Source organism: Pan troglodytes, chromosome 15 (assembly GCF_028858775.2).
Source record: "Pan troglodytes isolate AG18354 chromosome 15, NHGRI_mPanTro3-v2.0_pri, whole genome shotgun sequence".
Taxonomy (NCBI): domain Eukaryota; kingdom Metazoa; phylum Chordata; class Mammalia; order Primates; family Hominidae; genus Pan; species Pan troglodytes.
Genome location: NC_072413.2, coordinates 65,777,571 through 65,801,412, shown reverse-complemented (window position 1 = coordinate 65,801,412; position 23,842 = coordinate 65,777,571). Strand labels below are relative to the sequence as shown.

At 43.1% G+C, this 23,842-nt stretch overlaps 2 protein-coding genes and 1 pseudogene across 20 annotated transcripts in view; 1 reads left to right on the top strand and 2 right to left on the bottom strand.

Moving 5' to 3' along the window:
- Nucleotides 1-1,732, bottom strand: part of RAD51B (RAD51 paralog B) — a 914,255-nt gene extending 912,523 nt beyond the window's left edge. For 13 of the 14 annotated variants that reach the window (XR_010151168.1, XR_010151169.1, XM_016926252.4 and 10 more), the window contains exon 1: nucleotides 1,629-1,732. The gene's annotated coding sequence lies outside the window, so the exon portion shown is untranslated. The remainder of the gene's footprint in view (nucleotides 1-1,628) is intronic. The other variant, XM_063793610.1, reaches the window with a different exon arrangement.
- A 3,075-nt stretch (nucleotides 1,733-4,807) lies between these two features.
- Nucleotides 4,808-23,842, top strand: part of ZFYVE26 (zinc finger FYVE-type containing 26) — a 70,100-nt gene continuing 51,065 nt past the window's right edge. For 2 of the 6 annotated variants that reach the window (XM_009427994.5, XM_001138003.7), the window contains exons 1-12: nucleotides 4,808-4,938; nucleotides 5,426-5,702; nucleotides 7,400-7,478; nucleotides 12,204-12,293; nucleotides 13,573-14,095; nucleotides 14,818-14,948; nucleotides 15,874-16,038; nucleotides 16,187-16,275; nucleotides 17,228-17,391; nucleotides 19,209-19,412; nucleotides 22,856-23,464; nucleotides 23,723-23,806. In XM_009427994.5, the coding sequence (XP_009426269.3) occupies nucleotides 5,509-5,702; nucleotides 7,400-7,478; nucleotides 12,204-12,293; nucleotides 13,573-14,095; nucleotides 14,818-14,948; nucleotides 15,874-16,038; nucleotides 16,187-16,275; nucleotides 17,228-17,391; nucleotides 19,209-19,412; nucleotides 22,856-23,464; nucleotides 23,723-23,806 (2,332 nt within the window). In that variant the 5' untranslated portion in view covers nucleotides 4,808-4,938; nucleotides 5,426-5,508. The remainder of the gene's footprint in view (nucleotides 4,939-5,425; nucleotides 5,703-7,399; nucleotides 7,479-12,203; nucleotides 12,294-13,572; nucleotides 14,096-14,817; nucleotides 14,949-15,873; nucleotides 16,039-16,186; nucleotides 16,276-17,227; nucleotides 17,392-19,208; nucleotides 19,413-22,855; nucleotides 23,465-23,722; nucleotides 23,807-23,842) is intronic. The other 4 variants (XM_063793604.1, XM_009427995.5, XM_016926249.4 and 1 more) reach the window with 2 other exon arrangements.
- LOC129136987 (dnaJ homolog subfamily C member 9-like) lies at nucleotides 21,869-22,495 on the bottom strand (annotated as a pseudogene).

Below are 23,842 nucleotides of genomic sequence, written 5' to 3'. Positions count from 1 at the left end.
ACCCTATCAAAAACAAAAAACAAACAAACAAAAAACTTTAAATTCTAAACTACAGGGACTTTAACAACAACCAATTCTGCCATTTCTGCCTTAATAGGGCCACTCCCATCACTTGCCTGGACTATTGCATATTGTTTCTGGCCACTCCATTCATTTGTTCCTTAATTTACTCCTTCCACAGGCATTTAAATACACACCCTGCTGAGGTCTGGGGTACAAGAATCATTTAAGCATATTCCCTCCCCTTTGAATACTCATAGTTGAGATGAAAAGAGAGGTACACACAAATAACTACAGCCATGCAGTAAGCATTACAATTGCTATTTAAAAGTGCTATGGAAGCAGACAGGAAGAAGCCCCAAATTCGCCTGCAAAAGTCAGATCAGTGTCACAATCCTGCCTTGAGTAGCTTCCTAAAAAGTCACGCTTATCCTTTAACACTTCCCATGGGACTGGTAGACCACAGGATAAATTCCAAACTTCTTAGGGTCGCAGAGAAAAACATCAAAAATTGGTCCCTCACTTCCTTCTCACTCATACATCACATTGCAACGTTCAGTTCCTATCCTTCCTGGCAGTTACTTCACCTCTCAGTGTCTTAATTTCCTTAAAACCCTTGTTTTACAGTCATATGAATTTACTACTTCATATGACTGTAGTGGAGGTTAAAGGACTCGGGGAGTGCGTGGCACATAGTACTTAAGGTCAGCAATCATCATTTAATGACTCTCACATGATCTGCCCTCCAGCCACATGGTATGTGTATTGGTAGGTCACGCATCCTCCCTGACTTCCCTCCACAAAACCTTCCCCAGAGTCAAGTCTTTTCCTCTCCAATGTTCTCATCAACTTCGCACATATCTATTCGATAATCTTATCAAAATACTATTATGGCTTGCAAGTTTGTTTGCCCCCACCGGAGCACGTAAATTCCTGCGGTGTATGTGTGCGCGAAAGCACGTATGTGTATTGCACATGAGGGGAGACGGTCAACCCTGGAGAATGAACCCTGTCCTCCTTACCACCAAGAAAAGAAAATTCTTCGTGTTAGATGTTCAACAACTGTTTAGGAACAATATTAGCTAATATTTATTGAGCCCTTATTACGTGCCACACTGTTCCAAAGGCTTCGGATATTTTACCTCACTTTACAGATAAGGATACTGAGGTAACTAGTTGAGAAACTTGGGCAAAGTTAAACAGCTGACAATTGGTGTGAAGCTCGCATTCGAATCCAGGGACCGGACTCTAGATTCCACGCTCTCCAACACCACCTGAAGTGGGAGAGTCCCTCAACTTCCCCTAAAGACAGGCTGCCTGAAGCGGGAAGGGGCTGGGGAGGAAGATGGGCAGCAACAGGCGGAAACATCACCCAGAATCCCCTAAAAAGAGCTTTTTCCAACAATGAGCAGCTTCCAAGCATTCCCCACCAAAAGAAGGCCCGAAGCTCCCCCAATTCACAGCGGGGTTCTTAGTGACGATCCCGAGTCTTAAGGGGGCGTGACCAGCACCCAAGAGAAAATCTCCGCTCCCCCAATATCGAAACCCACGAGCCCAGGGAAGGAGCAGGAAATAATGAGCGAACCCCACTTCCCCACAACGGCACCCCACATGAAACTTTCCAGTACCGGGTCTGCAGCATCCAACTTTCAAGTTTCCCCACCCTTCACACAGTTTCCCCGCGGAAAACGCCGCAAAGCAACAACCGAAGCACTGATTGAGTCGTCATTTTGGCTACTGTATCCAATCAGAGGCCGGCAGAGGCCCAGGTTGGCTCCGCGGCTTGCTGGGAATTGTAGTTAATACTATGATCAGCCTAACAGATCGAATCTGAAGCAGTTTCTCAATATAGTGATTATCAAAATCTGTTGCAGGACCATCACCAAAGAGAATGTGAAACAAGGGAACACCCTGTTTGGAAATTTTTCTTTTTTCTTTTTCTTTTTTTTTTTTTTTGAGACGGGGTCTTGCTCTGTCGCCCAGGCTGGAGTGCAGTGGCGCGATCTCGGCTCACTGCAAGCTCCGCCTCCTGGGTTCACGCCATTCTCCTGCCTCAGCCTCCCTAGTAGCTGGGACTACAGGCTCCCACCACCACGCCCGGCTAATTTTTTTGTATTTTTAGTAGAGACGGGGTTTCACCGTGTTAGCCAGGATGGCCTCGATTTCCTGACCTCGTGATCCGCCGGCCTCGGCCTCCCAAAGCGCTGGGATTACAGGCGTGATCCACCGCTCTCGGCCCTGGAAATCATTTTTTTCGTGTATCATCACTTTTCACAATGGCTTAAAGGGGCCAGACGCAGTAGCTCACGCCCGTAATTTCAGCACTTTGGGAGACCGAGGCGGGAGGATCACTTGAGCCCGGGAGTTCGAGACTAGCCTTGGCAACATAGTGAGACACCCTCCCCCACCCCTCCGTCTCTACAAAAAAATACAAAAAATAGGCTGGGCGCGGTGGCTCATGCCTGTAATCCCAGCACTTTTGAAACTGCCCGATGGGTTCACCTTACCGGCTGCCTAGACAGAACCGATTTATCAGGACAGGGGAATTGCAATGCAGAAAGAGTAATTCACGCAGAGCCAGCTGTGCGGAAGACTGAAGTTTTATTGTTACTTAAATCAGTTGTCCCGAGCATTTGCGGGTCGGAGTTTTTACCAATAATTTGGCTGGTAGGGGCTTCGGAAGTGGGGAGTGCTGATTGGTCAGGTTGGAGATGGAATCATAAGGGGTCGAAGTGAGGTTTTCTTAATGTCTTCTGTTCCTGGGTGTGATGGCAAAACTGGTTGCGCCAAATTACTGGTCTGAGTGGTGTCAGCTGATCCATGGAGTGCAGGGTCTACAAAATATCTCAAGCACTGATCTTAGGGCTTGCAATAGTGATGTCACCCCCGGGAGCAATTTGGGGAGGTTCAGACTCTTGGAGCCAGAGGCTGCATGACCCCTAAACTGTAATTTCTAAACTTGTAGCTAATTTGTTAGTCCTGCAAAGGCAGACTGGTCCCCAGGCAAGAAGTGGGTCTTTTCGGAAAGGGCTGTTATCAATTTTGTTTCAGAGTCAAACCATGAACTGAATTCCTCCCCAAAGTTAGTTCAGCCTACGCCCAGGAATGAACAAGGACAGCTTAACGGTTAGAAGCAAGATAGAGTCGGTTAGGTCTGATTTCTTTCACTGTCATAATTTCCTCAGTTATAATTTTGCAAAGGCGGTTTCACTTTGGAATGCTGAGGCAGGCAGATTACTTGAGCTCAGGATTTCGAAACCAGCCTGGCCAACATGGCGAAACCCCGCCTCTACTAAACATACAAAAATTAGCCAGACGTGGTGGCAGGCACCTGTGATCCCAGCTACTTGGGAGGCTGAGGTGAGAGGAGCCAGACATTGCCTCAAAAAAAAAAAAAAAAAAAAAAAAACCTTAATGGGCCAGAAAGGCATGTTAGTTTTCTCAGGAATCGAGGACAATCCACCAATCGCAGAAGAGTTTTTGGAAGAAAACGTTCTGTTTGTTTTAATTTGCTCTTTTCACCACCCTTTGGTGATTAAATAGTTTGGGAAATGCTGAATGAAATTACTAAACCTGAAACACACATAGTGAGGAAAGCTGAGAGTCTGTGATTAAAGCACACCAGGGAAACCAAACAAAAGGCTTGGTGTAAGGCAGCTGTGGTGAGCAAACCTAGTAAGCCGTTACTTCAAGAGTTGGTTTCAGGCCGGGAACGGTGGCTCACGCCTGTAATCCCAGAACTTTGGGAGGCTGAGGTGGGCGAATCGCCTGAGGTCAGGAGTTCGAGACCAGCCTGGCCAACATGGTGAAACCCTGTCTCTATTAAAAATACAAAAATTAGCCGGGTGTGGTGGCGCGCGCCTGTAAATCCCAGCTACTCAGTGAGGCTGAGGCAGAAGAATCGATTGAGGTAGGAGAATCGCTTAAACCCGGGAGGCGGAGGTTGCGGTGAGCCGAGATCGCGCCATTGCACTCCAGCCGGGGCGACAGAGCGAGACTCTGTCTCAAAAAAAAAGACTTGGTTTCAGATTATTATGTTTGCGAAAAAGCCTTTGTTCATTCTTTGCTCTCTGATCTCTTATGCATACTTCTGTCTTATAATTTAGCCCACCGTATCCTAATTTTTGGCCTGCATCTCCCTTGAGAAGAAGGACCTCCATTTACTCAACTTAGAGAATAGGGCCTAAGCCCGGTGTAGTGGCGCGCGCCTCTAGTCCCAGCTACTACAGGAAGGCTGAGGCTTAAGGATTACTTGATCCAGGAAGTTCGAGGCTGCCATGAGCCGAGATCACACCACCGCACTCCAGCGACAGAGAGACTCTGTCTCTAAAAAAATAAAATAAAGCCTAGCACACCGTTCAGTTAACAGTTGTAGGGTAAATGTGCAAATAAATGAATGGAGTGAAGCAGAAGAATATGGAAATTCAGACCGCAGAGTTCCGGAACAAAAGAGCCCAGTAGATAGAATAATAACGGAGGAGAACCCAGTTCTCCTAGCTCCGGGTATCCCCCACGCCTGGCAAAACACCATCACTGGTTGGCGTTCAATAAATGTTGACTTCACATGTTAAGGAGATAAGAGAGTGGAAGAAAAAAAAAATCCAGGGTCACAGTTCTTCCTGCCACCTGCTCGGCCGAATGCAGAACTGAAAGTATTGAGCGCCGGAGCTGTCACAATTGAGGGAGATGGTCCGCAGCCAGGTAGCTGATTTCCTCTTTCCGAGCTTTCTAGCTTTCCCTACTCCCGGAGAGGTGGCGTCACGTGACTCAAACAAATATGGCACTTAATTTTCATCTTCCCTGCCTTGAGCCAATAGGAGTGGGGCTTTCAGTCTTTGTCACCACCCCCACCACCGCTGTTCGGAGTGGGTTCTGTCACCTGACTCGGTTCAAACATGGCTGCGCTGAGAGCTCTATTGCTTTGGGCGCCGGGAGCAGGTGAGTGTAAGACACCCCTGAGAGGGAGGGGCCCCTCTCCACGACCCCCGCAGAGAGCGTCCCTGCGGCCCACCCCCACACTGCTTTCCACTTATGACACAGATTCGTCTCCTGGTCGTCAATCCTCTGCCTTAACAGAGGGCTCAAACTAGGGAGGTTCCTGCTGAATTTCTCATTCTTGAGGAGGCGACCACCTGGGGATTTGGAGTCAAGACTGGGCATAACGTTCAGTAGGGAATACGGACGTAGAGTTATGGGTCTGCGCCCGGAGCAAATATGACTATTAATATTATTAAATATAGGAATCCGCGTGAAGAGATGGGATCCACCCCTTGAAGAAAGTGTTTTCAAAAAGTAACGTGGGAAATTAAACTGAAAACGATACTTAGGCAAGCAAGTCCCGCCTTTCCCAGGCGGACCAGTAGTTGCTGCTTTGTCTTAATACAGTGCCTTCTGTTTCTTCTCACTGGCGTTGTGTTGTTTCTAGGAGGTACTCCGCGAATGAGAACATTGAGAATGTGTTCGGCATAACTCATTTCTTTGTATCTCCCTGCACTCTGTGCTGGGAAAATGAATCATCCATTTGGAAAAGAGGAAGCTGCTTCGCAGAAGCAGCTTTTTGGATTTTTCTGCGAATGCCTGCGGAGGGGAGAATGGGAGCTGGCACAGGCATGTGTACCTCAGCTACAGGAGGGACAAGGGGATATCCCAAAGAGGGTAGAAGACATACTTCAGGCGTTGGTGGTGTGTCCAAATCTGCTGAGGTAAGGGATCTCTTTTCCTACCAGACGGTCCCAGGGTGAGAGACATGTGGTTCAATATTTGGGCATTGGTCAATGTGCCCCCACTCAACTACCCTCTGAAGAATAAGCAGAGGCACAGTGTATTTCACGTGCTCTGAAATTTTACCTCTATAGTATACATCCATTACTTAGTCAATATTGGCTTTTGATTATCATCTGCAACTGAATGTAAGCCTGGCTGCCAAAGTGTGCCTGAAACTGCCATTTCTTGTTTATCCTCGTTAATATAGATGGTGGAACTGCATTGAAAACTATTTTCTTTGCCTCCAAAAAAGCAAACCCTGCTCTCTTCTTGCTTATGAGATTGAAAATATTGTTGTCGCTTTACTTAAAACTTTTTATTTCGAAATAATTGCAGTCTCACAAGAAGCTGCAAAAATAGTGGAGTCCAGCGTATCCTTTTCCCAGTCTGCCCCAATTGCGACGTCTCATACAGCTGTAGTACAATATCAAAACCATGAAATTGACATTGGCACATTACTTTAAATGACACTACAGAGTTTATTTGGTTTTCAGCATTTTCTTAATCTGCCTTCATTTTTTCATTTGTAGTTTTATGCAGTTTTATCCATATATAGATTCATGTAATCCCACTGTAATAAGGATCAGAACTGTTCCATTACCACAAAAGAATTCCCTCACTCCTTGGTGCTACCTCTTTGTATTTATACAACAACCCCTCCTTGTTCCCTGGCAACCACAGTTCTCCATCCTTGATTTTCAATGAAGTTCCTCCTGGTGATGCTAGTAACCACTGGTGATGTAGGAGTCAAATGTACCGTTTTAAGTCTTTCCTTGGATTTTCCTTCCTTTGACTGTTATGCTATACTGTTTACATATTGTATTAGCACATATACGATGGAGAAACTTAAGTGATCCCTTCCTTTTCTTTTTCTCCTTTAATTTGAGATCTAGCCAGTTACTGTCTAAATTCCTAACTTCAAAGAAAGGCTTATGAATTCCTAAAGTCCTGTTTTTAGCATATAGTTAAAAATAAATTTGTATGAAGTTCCTTTTTTAAGACTGTCTGATTCACTTTCTGTATGAAAAATATGCTTCAGATAGTATTAGCTATTATGGTTTTCTCGAATATTATTTTATTTTAAACTAAGATAGGGAGGTGGAGGTGAGATTAAGGCTTTTTATGAAAGCTGCTAGCTCTGTTCTGGTTCTAATTTGTTTGTTTGTTTGTTTGTTTGTTTTGGAGACAGAGTCTTGCTCTGTCACCCAGGCTGGAGTGCAGTGGCATGATCTAGGCTCACTGCAACCTCCGCCTCCCAGGTTCAAGCGATTCTCCTGCCTCAGCCTCCCGAGTAGCTGGGACTACAGGCGCCTGCCACCGCACTTGGCTAATTTTTGTATTTTTAGTAGAGATGGGGTTTCATTATGTTGGCCAGGTTGGTCTCGAACTCGTGACCACAGGTGATCCACCCACCTCAGCCTCCCAAAGTGCTGAGATTACCGGTGTGAGCCACCTTGCCTGGCCTGGTTCCAGTGTTTTACTGAACTGTCATATACATTTAAAAATATCTCATTAGGGCAGTGTCTTGCCTGTTCAGGTTTAAAACAGAATGAGCAATGAAATCTGTCTGGGATGACAAAAGATGAAAGATCAGTAGAAACTCTTTTTTACAAGTCTTTCTTTTTACCTTTTTCAGATGTGGGCAGGACATCAACCCTCAAAGAGTAGCCTGGGTCTGGCTTCTTGTACTGGAGAAATGGTTGGCCCGGGAAAAGGTAAGTAGGTTTATATTAAATTTTCCCCCGAGGCCAGGACTGAGAAGAACTTGAAAGTAGTTGTGGGATTTCCCTTCTGTCTGTTACTTCCTTTATCATTAAATTCATCATACTCATTCTCAAAGAATGGCTTAAATTTTTATTGCTGTCTCCTTACCTAAATTCATTCATTAATGCACTAATATACATTGGCATATATTACCGTTTGTTAAATACCACCATGAGTCTTGTGCCTAAAGAGAACTTTTGGAAACTCAGTGAAGGTAACAAAATAGCAAATAAAATATGAATCTGTAACATTTGGATCTATTCAACATTTAAGTAATAGAGAATGGGCTGAGCTGAAACTTGGTTTTTCTTCCAAAAATCATATTTTAACTAGCCTAATTCCATGACATCTCAAAGATTCAAATTCCATTAATTCATAGTTTAATAATTCACATGAATTGAACAGAAAATTACCAGATATAAAAACAAGTAAGCAAATTAATATTGAAAAAAAAAACCTGGTAAGGAATTACCTTTTTTAAAGATAAACTTCCATTAAAAGTCCTTTTAGAAGTATGTTAATTATCAGAAATTTATATCTTATAAAAGAATTACTCTGAGACATTTTCATATTGAACTTCAGACTTTGAGATTTAAGTGAAGAACCTCTAACTTAGAAATGACTGGCCCAAGGACACACCGTAAAGTTATTTGACAGAGCTGGTGCTGAAACCAAGATCTTCTGACCTCAATCCTCTGCTTTTTCCACCTTAACACTACTTTTTTAGCCCAGATGGACTTTAAGAAACCACAAATTCTACTTTTAAAATGTCTATAATTTCGCCAGTTTTTTAAATTTTTGCTCCTCTCGGTCACCAGAATTAATTTTGTCTTCGGTTCCACTTTTGCATGATATTTATCGTTCCTCACAGAGCTGTCAAAAAGTAACAGAAATTGCTAATCTGAATGTATCTCTTATCCAGGATTTAGCCAGTTGTTTAGGAAAGAAAAATGACAGAAAGACTAGTAGGAGAGAGAAGAAAGAAAAACAAGATTGAAACATAATGAAACCCAGCATAATTAAGAGTTGGCTATGGTTTCAGATTTAAAAGAGAAAACTTGAACTAAAATAGTAACCTATAGTTACTATAGTATCTTCAAAGAGAAAAAGAACTATTGTTACTGATTAAGGGATCTCTCTAGTACAAACATGGAATTTGTCAAATCAAACTAACTTTCCCCTCAGTAGAGACTATTTGCTTACTTTATATCTGAATGGTTGCTTATTTTCTAGACAGTTGCTCAACTATGTCAGGAGATGGATTCCACTTCCCGTTCTTGTTTTTCCCAGGTTCACAGATAGATTATTTGGTCTTTAAAGCTTCAATGACTTGCTTATTTAAACAGTTGTGGGACTATTTTAGTTCCTCATAGAATTTTAAAACTATATAAGCACCATGGCGTCCAGTGAATTCTTGGGGTAGTTTTCCAAGTCCAGTCATTATCCTGAAGGTGCCTTCATCATCTAGGAACTTACTGGCTGCCTGTCCTTTTCCAGGTTCCCACCTTTTGCCAAAAGCTTCCCTTTTAATTATTAGATGAAATAGTGATTCTATTTTCCCTTTCCTCCATTCATTTTTGCCTTCTGCCTTTTAATCTTGCAGAGATGTATCTCTCCATGTGTAAGCAATTATACAAAGATTTAGCTGCAGAAATGTTCACGTCTATGCTACTTCTATTAGAAGAAAACTGAAACAACTCCCATGTCCATAGTATAGGACAGGTTAATAAATGGAAATATATCTATATGTAAAATACTATACCACTATTCAAAAGTATTTGGCAAATGAGTTTTCACTAACATAGAGTGTTCATGGTCTGCTGTATGGGAAAAAAGGCAGTTTAGAAAAAAGTACATTTGGTATACATGCATAGAGATGTGCATAGCAAATGGTCTGAATGAATGGCCTTAGACCACAGTTTTCATAATTGTTCTCCTTCAGTGAGAATATATATAAAATATATATTTCATATATAATATATGTTATATGTAATATATTTCATATATAATATATGTTATATGTAATATATTTCATATGTGATATATATTTCATATATAATACATGTTATATATCATATATTTCATATTTGTTATATATCATAAATTTCATATATGTTATATATTATATATTTCATATGTAACTAAATACACCAATTAAATTTGTAAAATTACAAAATTAAATATACAAATAAGCAAACTAACATATGTTACATATATTATATTGCACTAAAATATAACATATATGTTACATATCTCTCTCTAGGATAAAACACTTTATCTTAGAGAAATAGCAGAAATAAGACTAACTGGACATACATATGGTTTATGTATATATAACATATTTTAGTTTACTTATTTGTATATTCAATTTTTCTACATTGAACATGCCTTGCTCTTGTAACCGTAAAGTTATTTGACAGAACTGCTGCTGAAACCAAAATCTTCTGACCTCAATCCTCTGCTTTTTCTGCCTTAACACTACTTTTTTAGCCCAGATGGACTTAAAACTAAGAAACCACAAATTCTACTTTTAAGATGTCTATAATTTTGCCAGTTTTTTAAATTTTTGCTCCTCTCGGTCACCAGAATTAATTTTGTCTTTGGTTCCACTTTTGCATGACATCCTTGCTTAGAAATGCTGAGCAAATTCTTGCCTATTTTAGGAAGATAAATGTTAGTCAATTATGATCCTGAATATGTTTAAAGTAGTTTCAGCAGTAAAATAAGTATAATCTACTCAGTCTTTAGGATTCTAAATAAAATCTTAGCCAGACTATTAAGGATCTGCTGTCCTAGACATCTTATCTATTCTTTTCTGTTAGTCTTCAATAGAAGCACTAATCCTCAGCTTCCCAGCATGAATTTTATCCACCAGCTTCCAATCACAGGCATTACACAAGCATTCACATAGCCTTGATGCACATATTAGGGAAGTACATGGTTAGAAGAAATAAGATTTTGGACCAAGAACACATTAGATCATGTTAGCCTCTGATGTGGTGAATGGTACATGAATGGAGATAGTTAGGTCTTGTGCTCTAAACTCTCCTCACTCATGTACACACACACACCTGCAGCTGTACACACACACACACTCTCACACACACACATCCCTGCAGGTGTTCCTTGCCTTCCAATAAAACTTATCTTTGGGAAGCTTTAACCAGAGGCAAGATTGACAGATGTCTCATATTTAAGGTAGTGTTTGTCAGGATAAGTCTCAGACTCTTGCTATTTTTATTTGTGTCTGGAAAAGGGGAGACTCCAATTTGCGTGTTAGGGACCAGGTGAAGGTAAGTTATTGTGAAACAAGCAGGCACAGGAAGAGTCAGAGCCTTTGTCTCTATACATTAGACCTCTCTGATGGCATGTCTCATTAACAAACACTGGGATCACCTTTTCCTTTTTGTTTGAAAAAATTGGGAAAAATGCTTCCTAACCATTTTACCTCTAGTAAAGATTATTTGTAAAAAATATATAAATATGTGCCACAGTTTTGTTTGATTTGGAAATTAAGTGTATTAAGAATAAAATATGGCACACAGTACCTGTGAGGTACTGGCATATAATAAGTGTTTAATAAACATTGAATTTCTCCCCTTATACTGTTCTTCTTTCACTGCTATGCAAAGGATAGTGAATGACAAAAACAGAGGTTTGGACCAAAAGAGGATCATGTGGGCCATACCCTCCCAGGCTTACCCACAACTGGGTGTTTTGAACACAACAAGAGAGATTCTTGGGGAAAGACCTCAAGTGACAAAAAAGGTTAATGAAATGAACAAACCTTGGAACTTACGGCTGATCAGTGTGGGCTTTAAGTATTAGTTTTTAAGAGAAGTGTATGTCCAAGTTTAGCTATTTTTGTTTATAAAGAATAGTATCTGTGCCAGGCACGGTGGCTCACGCCTGTAATCCCAGCACTTTGGAAGGCCGAGGCAGGCGGATCACGAGGTCAGGAGATCAAGACCATCCTGGCTAACACGGTGAAACCCCATCTCTACTACAAATACACAAAATTAGCCAGATGTGGTGGCACACGCCTATAGTCCCAGCTTCTCAGGAGCCTGAGGCAGAAGAATCGCTTGAACCCAGGAGGCGGAGGTTGCAATGAGCTGAGATTGCGCCACTACACTCCAGCCTGGGCGACAGAGCGAGACTCTATCTCAAAAAAAAAAAAAAAAGAGAAAAGAATAGTACTGAAAACATATCCAGGAATGTTGTGTTTAAAAATACTTTATCTTACGCCAGGCGTGGTAGCTCACATCTGTAATCCCAGCACTTTGGGAGGCCGAGGTAAGTGGATCACTTGAGGTCAGGAGTTCCAGACCAGCTTGGCCAAATGGTGACACCCTGTCTCTAATAAAAATATAAAAATTAGCTGGACGTGGTGGTGCGCACCTGTAATCCCAGCTACTCAGGAGGCTGAGGCCCGAGAATCGCTTGAAGCTGGGAGGTGGAGGTTGCGGTAAGCTAAAATCATGCCACGGTACTCCAGCCTGGGGAACAGAGCAAGACTCTGTCTCAAAAAAAAAAAAAAAAAAAAAAAAAAAAAAAGAGTGCTTCATCTTAGAGAAATAGCAGAAATAAGACTAACTGGACAGAAATATTTAATTATAATTTGTTAACTAAAACATATATCTCATCTCTATGCTTCATTCTTTTGATTCTTCTAGAAGTTACTCCCAGTTGTTTTCCGGAGAAAGCTTGAGTTTCTTTTATTGTCAGAAGACCTCCAAGGTGACATTCCAGAGAACATCCTCGAGGTGAGAGAGGGCCCTGGTACCATCTGCCCAGGGTTGACAGTCACTTAAGCAGCTTAGCTTCCATGGACCCAGAAGAGAGAGGTCTCCAAGATGTTGCCCATACTTTGTTCTCAGGCAAGGCAACACAGAAGCTCCTTTGAGGAGAGTTTAGAGTTAGGGTAAACTTATATGATTTTAGAATTTTTGATGTGGTTGTCCAGAAGTACCAAGTATAACTGGGAATTAAAGATTTATTAGTAGATAGCAGGGAATATGAAGGGGACAAGGAACTAGTATTCGTTGACTATCTTTTCTATAACAGGGTCACTGAATGTGTTAGAGTTAATTCTCATAACAACCTTCTGGGGGTAGATTCAAATTAAGTCTTAATTATATCATTATAGCATGTATCAGTTACTACTTTAGTGCCTGAGATATGCTCTGAGGCCCAATACTTATTTTTTTAATGACCCTGACACCAGTTAATTAAAGACATATTTACAGTAGGATTTAAGAGAGGGTCTTTCACTTGTATTAGGTAAAGGACTCATGGTCTTGCAGTCCATCTCTGAGGCAGTTAATGAAGTGGCATCATTGAGTACCATCTATAGGCATGATGCTTAAGTATGGGAAATAACCTACTTCTCACCCCCTTCTCTCCCTGTACCCTCACCCTGCAAACAGAGGATAGGCTCTAGAGGTTCTTGCTTTTAGGTGACTGAGGAAGAAGGACTAAAACACACACTATTATGTATTAAATCATATGGTACTAATTTTAAGTACATTGAAGTTGTATGGGTTGGAGGTATTGGAGAAGGTTTTTGTAGAAGGATAAAGAATGGACTGAAAGCATGGCTGGGATTTAGATCAAGGGTTAAAAACTGACATTCTTTTAAAAATTGAATGTGAATGCCTTTAGATGGGCATAATGTCTTACCTGGTCTGTGAGTTGGCAGACCTTGATTCACATCACCAGTACACATTTTGGAGGCAGCGAGGTGGGACTAGCTGGAGCATGGAGGCCCTAGGCAATTGAGTTCATCTCTTCCAGCCTCCAACTCCTCATTTATAAAATAGGAGTAATAGTAGTGTCTTCCTCTGAAGACTATTGTAAGGATTAATTTGATTTTTCTGTGTAAAGGGCCTTAGAACAATGTCTAACACATAGTAACTATGACATAAGTATTTGCTACCGCCACTATTATATAAGTAAACTGAAAAAGAGGAAAGCATGAAGGCACACAAGTGATACCATTCCAGGCATGCCCACCACCCATCCCTTTCTTCATCCTCTATTTAGGAGCTGTATGAGACCTTAACACAGGGTGCAGTAGGCCACGTGCCTGACGGAAATCCAAGGAGGGAGAGCTGGACTCCTCGTCTCAGCTCCGAAGCTGTCTCTGTGCTCTGGGATCTCCTGAGGCAGTCTCCCCAGCCAGCACAGGCCCTGCTGGAGCTCCTGCTTGAGGAGGATGACGGTACTGGCCTCTCTCACTGGCCTCTGCAGAATGCACTGGTGGACCTCATTCGAAAGGCATTGCGGGCTTTGCAGGGCCCTGATTCGGTGCCCCCTGGGGTAGTCGATGCCATCTATGGAGCCCTGCGGACTCTGCGTTGCCCCGCAGAACCACTTGGGGTTGAGTTGCGTCTCCTGTGTGAGGAACTACTAGAGGCCTGCAGGACCAAGGGGAGTCCCCTGCGGGAGGAGCGGCTGCTCAGCTGCCTGCTGCACAAGGCCAGCCGGGGCCTGCTGTCCCTGTATGGCCATACCTATGCAGAGAAGGTCACAGAAAAGCCACCGAGGGCTACAGCCTCGGGAAAAGGTGTGTTCCCTTTGCTGCTGCTCCTTTAGTTTCAGTAATTCCAGTATGCCCAGCCTTGCTGGAGGCTCTAGACTGCTGCCTTCCGTGTGGCTCAGGACATCTAATAGGGGAGGCTAAGCAAAAATGGGTGCGATGCTCTTTCGTAAAAGTACAGGCCTGGCATGGTGGCTCAGGCCTGTAATCCTAGTACTTTTGGAGGCCAAGGCAAGGAGGATCATGTGAGGCTAGGAGTTCAAGATAAGCCTCTGCAACATAGTGAGTTCCCATCTCTACAAAAAAAATTTAGAAATTAGCTAGGCGTGGTGGCACACACCTGTGGTTCAAGCTACTTGAACCACAGGCAGGAAGGCTGAGGCAGGAAGATCACTGAGCCCAGGAGGTGGAGGCTGCAGTGAACCGTGTTTGCACCGCTGTATTCCAGCCTGCATGACAGAGTGAGACCCTATCTCAAAATAAATAAATAAATAAAAGTATAGGTTTTCTAGTGTAAGATAGAGGTGTTGGGAGGAAAAAAAATAAAGTAATAGCAATAGCAGGAAACAGCTTTTCTGAAGCTCCCAAGGGAAGTAAAGATTCTTTAAGATACCCTAAGATAAAGTATGGAAAACCCAGCCTAAGTTTTTAAAAGAACAAACTCTCACATCACTTGGTTGTTCAAATGGGCTCTAGCTTAGAAAAGAAGAGCTCTTGGTTTCCTGATAACCGTCTTGTTTGATGTTCAGTCTCACCAGATCATCTAGATCCTGAGCGGGCAATGCTAGCCCTGTTCTCCAATCCCAACCCAGCCGAGGCTTGGAAAGTGGCCTATTTCTACTGCCTGAGCAACAACAAACACTTCCTCGAGCAGATTCTGGTAAGTCAAGCTTAATTGTTCATCACAGAGGTACCCAGGGATTCTCCCCAGACTTTTTCATTCCTCATTTCTCTCCCACTCATTTGGCCACCATAAAGCAGTCTAATTAGTGTTGAGTCATTTGGTTTTGTCCCTCCCACAGTCCCATGGGAAAGGAGACTCTGAGAATCAGTACCATTCATACTTACAGTTGCAGTCATTTTACATCGGTCCTTTGGCAGAAACTAAAATGTTGTATATGTATGTGCTTTCTGGAGGATGCAAGAAAGAAAAGGCAGTGGCAACAATATGTTGCCTAGCTGACAGGAGAATTTAATTACTTTAACCTTTTCCTTCCAGATTGCAACTGGGCTTCAGTTTAATTCGCAGATATTTATTAATCTCATCCTCTGTGCCATGTACTGTAATAGGAGCTGGAGTTACAACAGAAGTCAGTCTCTGCCTTCAGGGAGCTCACAGTCTAGTGTTTTCATAAACATTTATTTTACTCAATTCACCACTTCTATTTTTTTGTTTTTGAGACAGAGTTTCCCTCGTCACCCAGGCTGGAGTGGAGTGGCGCGATCTCGGCTCATTGCAACCTCTGCCTCCTGGGTTCAAGCGATTCTCCTGCCTCAGCCTCCCAAGTAGCTGGGATTACAGGCATGTGCCACCATGCCGGCTAATTTTCTATTTTTAGTAGAGATAGGGTTTCCCCATGTTGGCCAGGCTGGTCTCAAACTCCTGACCTCAAGTGATCCACCTGCTTTGGCCTCCCAAAGTGCTGGGATTACGGGCGTGAGCCACTACGCCCAGCCAACCACTCCTGTTATTGTCAGAAATCTCCCTGCTGTACTAAAATACTTCTTTCTCTAAAGAGCAGTAAGCTAGAACCCATTCTGTCTCATCCACATAGCTGCCTATAACAGCTTTCTTTGACTTACAGGTAACAGCACTAACATTGTTGAAAGAAGAAGACTTCCCAAATCTTGGCTGCCTACTTGATAGAGAATTCAGGCCCCTCAGTTGCCTGCTTGTACTCCTGGGCTGGACACACTGCCAGAGCCTAGAGTCAGCCAAGAGGCTGCTCCAGACCCTGCACAGGACCCAGGTAACTCTCACTCAGCATCCCAGGCTGCTCTGGAAGTGAGAGCCGTGGGGCTTCGGGCTTAGGCTGAATGCAGAGCCCTAAAATCAGTCATAATCTGTAACCCCAGGTGCCTGAGTCAGCATCTCTTTCTTCTCCCATATCAACATAGGGCCCAGGCTGTGATGAGCTCCTCAGGGATGCCTGCGATGGGTTGTGGGCTCACCTGGAGGTCCTGGAGTGGTGCATACAGCAGAGCAGGTATGGCCCTGTGCAGTCAGCGCCTGCCCACCACAGGGCACAGCTGACCCTGTGCTCCGCATGTGTGGCCATTTCAAGGCGTTTTCCACATAAATGTTTTGAGTTGGCAATGTTGACCAGCTACTAAAAATTGTTCCAACTATTAAACCAAGAAAGAAACACAAGTAATTATTACCTTCACCATGACAATCAGGTCATAACTGGAGGATAATTTTAGGATGACAGTAATAAAAAGAACAATAGCTCGCATTTCCAGTGCACTTACCATAAGCTAGGCATTGTTCTAAGCCCTTTACATGGATGATTTCAATTAAGCCTCACAATAATCCTATGGGTAGATACCAATATTATCTTCATTATAAAAGTCAGGCAACTGAAGCCCACAGGTATAAAATAACTTGTCCAAAGTCACACAGCTCACAATGTCATCCACATTCTTAGTCTTACGTTATCCTGGATCACACTTTTATTCAACAAATGCTTATTGAACTGTGCATGAGGCCCTGTGTTTCTCTGGTAACTTAGCCTGGACTTAGGTTTCTATCTTGTTCTTCACTCACTTCACCAGCACTTTCTGAAGTAGAGTAGGCAGAGGGGGAAGTAGCAAGGGGCTCTTACTCAAAGTACAACCAGAGAAACTTGTGTTCATTTGAAGCTGGAGAGGGTGTAGAAATTAGAAAATTCAGTCTGTAGGACCTTTCTAGACCCTACTGATCTGAAAGGCCCTTTCTAGGACCTTTCTAGACAACTAGAGCTGGTTTGATAGATGTACTTCCCTGAGGGTAAACAAATGTTAGGCTCAGTCCCAAACCAACTAAAATTTAGATTGTAGGGAAGGGAAACCTGTGGCATTATGGTCCAGAGAGGAAGAACAAGAGGGAATGGAGATTGATCTTTCTTCGAGCAATAATATAAACTGCCTCTCTTCCATCCTCCCAACTTTCCCATTCAGCAACCCCATACCAAAGAGAGATCTGTTGTATCATTTACACGGTGGAGACAGCCACTCAGTGCTCTACACTCTCCATCACCTTACAAACCTTCCAGCCCTCAAGGAGGAAGATGTTCTCAAGCTCTTACAGAAAGTGCCAGCCAAGGACCCCCAGCAAGAGCCTGGTGAGTTGGGATGGAATGACCTGGCCAGGATTTCCTCTTAGGACATTCTTACACATTTCTTCCAGCATGAGATTTATCCAGATGTGATTGCTGAGATCTTTCAAGAGGGTGGTGAGGAGGTCTCCTCTAAATGAGCGCTGTTTGTCCTAATCAGTTTATGGGATATAGGGCATTCCTCCTCTTTCTTGGTGAGGTGTAGGGAATCCTGTGAGTATGATCCTGCATTCTTTGTCCTTGTGGAACCATCACAGGAACCACTACTACAGCCTCATTCCATTGAAACAGAATTAGAAATTGCCCTCTGAATACACAGCATTGTTAGTCAGTGTTTATGCAAATTCTTAGTGAGTGGCTTCATGTTTTATAAGCTTTCTGATAGCATGTTTTGTGCCTTTTCTCCCATGTCCACTTCATACTCCATATAACAGATCAGGAGATTTAGAAGAAAGACTTGCCTGGGCTGGGCACAGTGTCTCACGCCTGTAATCCCAGCACTTTGGGAGGCCGAGGCAGGTGGATTGCTTGAGGTCAGGAGTTCAAGACCAGCCTGGCCAACATGGTGAAACCCCGTCTCTACCAAAAATATAAAAAATTAGCCGGGTGTGGTGGTGCGCGCCTGTAATCCCAGCTACACGGGAGGCTGAGGCAGGAGAATCACTTGAACCCGGGAGGTGGAGGTTGCAGTCAGCCAAGATGGTGCCACTGTACTCCAGCCTGGGGGACAGAGGGAGACTCCATCTCAAAAAAAGAAGAAGACTTGTCTGAAACGGGAACAAAGCCTTTTTTTAACCTAAGATCTTTGCTTAAATTCAAGACCCCATTAAAAAGCTCTTTTTCTTTAAGTTTTATCTTACTTCCCTCCCCTCTCAGATGAATTCTCACCATGGTTTTTTGTTCATTTGTTTGTTTTTGAGAAGGAGTCTTGCTATGTTGCCCAGGCTAGTCTCAAACTCTTGGGATCAAGTGATCCTCCTGTCTCAGCCTCCCCAGTAGTTGGGACTACAGGCACTTATCACTATACCCCATATAGTTTTACCCTATTTTTAATTGACTAATAGTAATTGTATCTATTTTGGGAATACAAGTGATGTGTTGATGCATATATACATTGTGGAATGTATACATTTCTTTTTGTTCTTAAGAAACGTATCATTGTATAGTCACAATCTGCCCCACAGGTCAGAGACACTTACTTTGAGAGACACAAACTTTCTTACATGGCATTTGAGGTTTCCCAGCCTGGATGTTGCTTTACTTTTCAAAAGGACCTACTACTAATTGGAGAACCAGTGTTATTACATTCCATGTTTTTTTTTCTGGAAAGATAGGCAGCTTGTTTAGCAGATTTCCTGTAGGAATAGGAACTCTGCTCTTACATGCAAGTATACAGGCCTTCCAAAGAAATACAGTATTTTAAGTCTGATCCCTGGACCCACTGGGGCACACTTCAAAAAGGCAAAAAAGAGGCAATAATAAGGCTGCAACTAGGGTGAGGCAAGAGAGACATTTAAGGTGCAAAATTTAAGGAGGCACTCACTGTCAGGTGCAAGTCCTGGCCCTGGGCAATAATGCCATGTAGAAGTCATGAGATATGTAGAAGGGAGGTGAGTGGGGGAAAGGAAGTGCAGGGAACTGAAAGTTGATACTGACTTGAGGAAAAGCCCTAGAAGTGACACAGATCAGACCGACAGAAAGGAGAGAGGGTAAGAACCTACAAGTGGACCTCTAAGTATGGCACAGCATCTCTTTGCTTCACCCATACTTGCAGCCTGAATTAATTAACTCTCAAGTTCAGCCTGTTTCTCTTTGTAATTCAGATGCAGTTGATGCTCCAGTCCCTGAGCACCTGAGCCAGTGTCAGAACCTGACACTCTACCAGGGCTTCTGTGCCATGAAGTATGCCATCTATGCCCTCTGTGTAAACTCACACCAGCACTCCCAGTGCCAGGACTGTAAAGACAGCCTCTCTGAGGACCTGGCCTCAGCTACAGAGCCAGCGAATGACTCTCTCTCCTCCCCAGGTACAGCACTTCCCTCCATCCGTGAGATAAGCTGATAACAACACATGCCAGTGGGTGCTTTGTGTGTTTACCCTCTTCCACCAAGATTGGGAGTGGGGTGATGGCCTTGGTTTTATTTCACCCAGGGATAGTTTCATCCATCTGTCAGCCTCTGAATCAAAGGGACATGGAAAAAGAAAGTGATTGCCTAAGTTTTAACAGAGTCTGATCACCTAGTATGGTGTTTTCCAAACGCTTTTTTAAAAACTATATTTCACGGTAGGAATAGCATTTTACATCCTACTCCAGTTTGCACCTAGGTATATAATTTGTGTGTTTACATATGTATGTGTATATATGTGATATATAAACTAAGTTTTAAAAACAATGCTTACTTCATAGAGCACACTCCTGATTATTTTTCTTTCCTATTTCATCTTTTTAAATGTAGTCTTCTAAGGCAATTTCATAGGTCACAGCCTACAGTGTGAAAAGTACCAACCTAATGGTCCTATCCTCTCTCACTTTTCTTAATAATTTAACTTGCCTTCTGTGACTAGTGGTCAGTTTTCCCTCTCTCCTAGCTTTGGAATAGATCTTTACCTCTTAGCATGGTCATTTTTGCCTATTAAGGATTTCTTAAGAGATCTAAGTAGGCGTGATCATCTTTAGTGTAAAAATAAGTGGAAATAGAATTGAGGAGTAAAGGGTCTGCATGTTACCTTCATTCCTGGAACTGAAATATAGAGTCCTTATCAGGGTTGAGGAACAATGTAACATTTACAAAGCAGATACAAAATAATGAGTTTTAGTTTTCAGTAAGCTGTACTTTTTTTTTTTTTTCTTTGAGACAGAGTCTTGCTCTGTTGCCCAGGCTGGAGTGCAGTGGTGTGATCTCAGCTCACTGCAACCTCCGCCTCCTGGGTTCAAGCGATTCTCCTGCCTCAGCCACCTGAGTAGCTGGGATTATAGGCTCCCACCACCAAGCCTGGCTAATTTTTGTATTTTAGTAGAGATGGTGTTTTACCAGTTGGCCAGGCTGGTGTCAAACTCCTGACGTCAGGTGATGCACCCACTTTGGCCTCCCAAAGTGCTGGGATTATAGGCATGAGCCACTGCCCATGGCCAGCTGTACTTTTATTTATTTATTTATTTATTTTTATGGTAACTTTTTATTATACCAAGGTATTCTAATGCCATTATATGAAGACAGATGCTTCAAACAACCTGCATTAAATTATATTTTTAATACAATTAAAAACTATTTTTAACCTATTTGTAGCCACAAACTGAAAATGTGTCGACTTTACCTTAGAGCTAAAGGCTTACTTTATGCATATGGTATATTTAATAGTCTACAAATCAAAGATTCAAACAGACCCTAAAAACATTCCATATATTCTCATACCAACTCATCTACATAGAAATGAAAATCTATGTATTGTTCTCACAAACCGTTACTATGAGTTCACTATAACAACTGGATCAATATGGCTTGTCTTTCAAAGTTAGACAGTCAGAAAGGGGCCTCTAAGAAGTCATTTAGCCCAATTCCCTCACCCTGTGTGTTTTCTCTCAAAGCCGGTGCAATTTTTTTTTTAACCAAAAAAACTGGACATATTTAATACATACAGTTTGAAAAGTTTGGATTTCACTCTTTGTTTTGATGTAATAACTCTTTTATAAAAGGAAACAGATTGAGACAAGCTCAGTGGCCCAACTCAAGACATTCAGCAATTAGTGGCAGGACTATAACATACATCTCTTTATGCTAGGGAAACCAGGCTGTCTATTATAAAGCTGACCAGGGCTATTGTTTTCCCCTTTTCTCTCATCCTAAACACCATTCACATTTTTTCTAGGTCACATTTTACTGGGATCATTTACAAAGCCCCCAGAACTTAACTATCATGTTTTACTTTTTTTATTTAATCATATACAACTCTTACAAAAATGCTTAAAGTAATTTAATACCTGTACATCAGTACAAAACCTGGCTGAGTAAAATGAAGACAGGGTCTATTCAAGATCATTAAGACCAAATGTAAAATGGGAAGGATGTGGAAGATAGCTGTCCAGCAAGTGTTTGGAAGGTGTTCTAGCTGGGTAGAGAGCCTATTCTAACAGACAACGCACGTCACAGAAAACAACATGAACAGAACCACATCCTAGATAGAGTTCTGTGTACAGAAGATCCATGGAGGCAAGTGCTGTCAGGAAGGACACTGCCTCCCTCCACCCTCCCAATTGTCACCACCAAGTTCCTTCAGGTGAGACCTCACACAATGTCAAGTGCTTTCTAGGAAATGCTAAGATCAGGTTGAGAGATTCTGCTTGGCCTAGTCAATCTGAAAAATTCAGGCTGGAAAGACACCTTTTCTCAAGAGTTGAGTTGACTTTTGCCTTCAAATCTTGCCTGCACCTTGCCTACCATGGCATCAATTTACACCTAAGGACCTTTGAAGAGAAAAATTCTATTATTTCTTTTATTTCTTGAGAGCAGATTTTTTCCCTCCTCCTTTGGAAGACTTGCAGTACTTTGCTTCCATCTGAGCCAGAAAACTGTCCATTTCCTTTTGCCGATCCTTTTGTCTGCTCTGAATGGCTGTCTTCAGGCTATCCACGCCTTCATCAAGCCCCAACTCCTTTCTGCTCGTTTCTGCTTCTTTGGCCTCTTCCTGAGCCCTCCTTTTCCTTGCATTCATCTTTTGTTTCGATTCTTTGACAAAGGCCGTATAGGATTGCACCGCTCTGGCGTCAATAGCTTGCTGAACAATATTCCTTATCCTGGGTTCCTCTGTGTACTGCACGCAAAGCAGAGACTCCATGATCTGATCCATGTCACCCTTGAAGTCCAGATAGGCCTGTTTAATATCAGCCAGCTCTTCTTCTGAACCTTTGTATGTCTTTTCAAAAGCTTGAATGTCCTCTAAAGATATCTTTTTAAAGAGTAGCCGCCAGTACGCCTCCTAGTCTAGGTCTTGGGTGAGCACTGGAGAGTCCTCGTCCACTGTTCCCTGCTCATCGTACACTGCTCTCTGTTCTTTGTCACTGAGAACGGAATAGACTTTTCCCAGGATCTGAGGGCAGAGAGTATCCGTAAATCACCCCCGCCCCTCCCACCGAAACCGCGGCGCGAGAAATAAAGATCAGAGGCGCCAAGCGGAGCTCAGCGCCCTCCCCGGGGGCGGGGCCCGGTGGCCAAAAGGCTGGGGAGGCCCGGTCGGCCTCGGGGCGGGACCCAGCCAGCTGTACTTTTAAAATGGCAAAATCTTTCTGCAAATCATGAAAAGACATCCTAAGTCTCTTATTCTTCTCACTGTAACCTCAGTTCCCTTATAATTAAAAAATAAATAAATGAGCTAAAGTTGCGAGAATGTTTGACGCTGGGAGGTAATGTTTCTAATGTTTGCATTCTGTGTCTTCTCTTTCTCTGGCCTCTTCTCTTGTACATGTTTTTGTAGGTGCTGCAAATCTCTTCTCAACTTACCTGGCCAGGTGTCAACAGTATCTGTGCAGTATTCCTGACTCTCTGTGCCTGGAGCTTCTGGAAAACATCTTCTCATTGCTTCTCATCACCTCTGCTGATCTTCACCCAGAGCCTCACTTGCCTGAGGACTATGCTGAGGATGATGACATTGAGGGGAAGAGCCCCTCAGGTTTGAGGTCCCCATCAGAGAGCCCTCAGCACATAGCACATCCTGAAAGGAAGTCAGAACGGGGTTCTCTGGGAGTCCCAAAGACCCTTGCTTATACAATGCCAAGCCATGTGAAGGCAGAGCCAAAAGACAGTTACCCAGGGCCTCATAGGCACAGCTTTTTGGACTTAAAACACTTTACCAGTGGTATCAGTGGATTTCTGGCTGATGAATTTGCAATAGGGGCCTTCCTCAGGCTTCTCCAAGAGCAACTGGATGAGATCAGTAGCCGCAGCCCCCCTGAGAAGCCAAAGCAAGAAAGTCAGAGCTGCTCAGGAAGCAGAGATGGACTGCAGAGCCGCCTGCATCGACTTTCCAAGGTTGTCTCTGAGGCCCAGTGGAGACACAAGGTGGTGACAAGCAACCATCGTTCAGGTGAGAGAAGGGTGGAACTGGTGGGACCAGAAGGTGGAGAGGGAGAAAGATCCCAGGAATATGGGAGAGAGCTAGGAGTACATAGGAGTCACCCCATAACTCAGGGCATATCGTCACCATGGCAACCAGTGTCAGAACACTGGGGTACGCTCCATGTCTGAGAGCCCAGTGCAAACCTTCCCCAACCTGCTATGCCAAGAAAGGGCCAAATCAAAGTTGATCACTCTCCTTTCTGTCCCATTGGGTTTGCTCTTTCAGAGGAGCAACCTTCCCGAAGATACCAGCCTGCCACACGTCACCCCAGTCTCCGCCGGGGTCGTCGGACGAGAAGGAGCCAGGCAGGTAATCTGAAGAGCTCATTCCCATGCACTAGGCAAG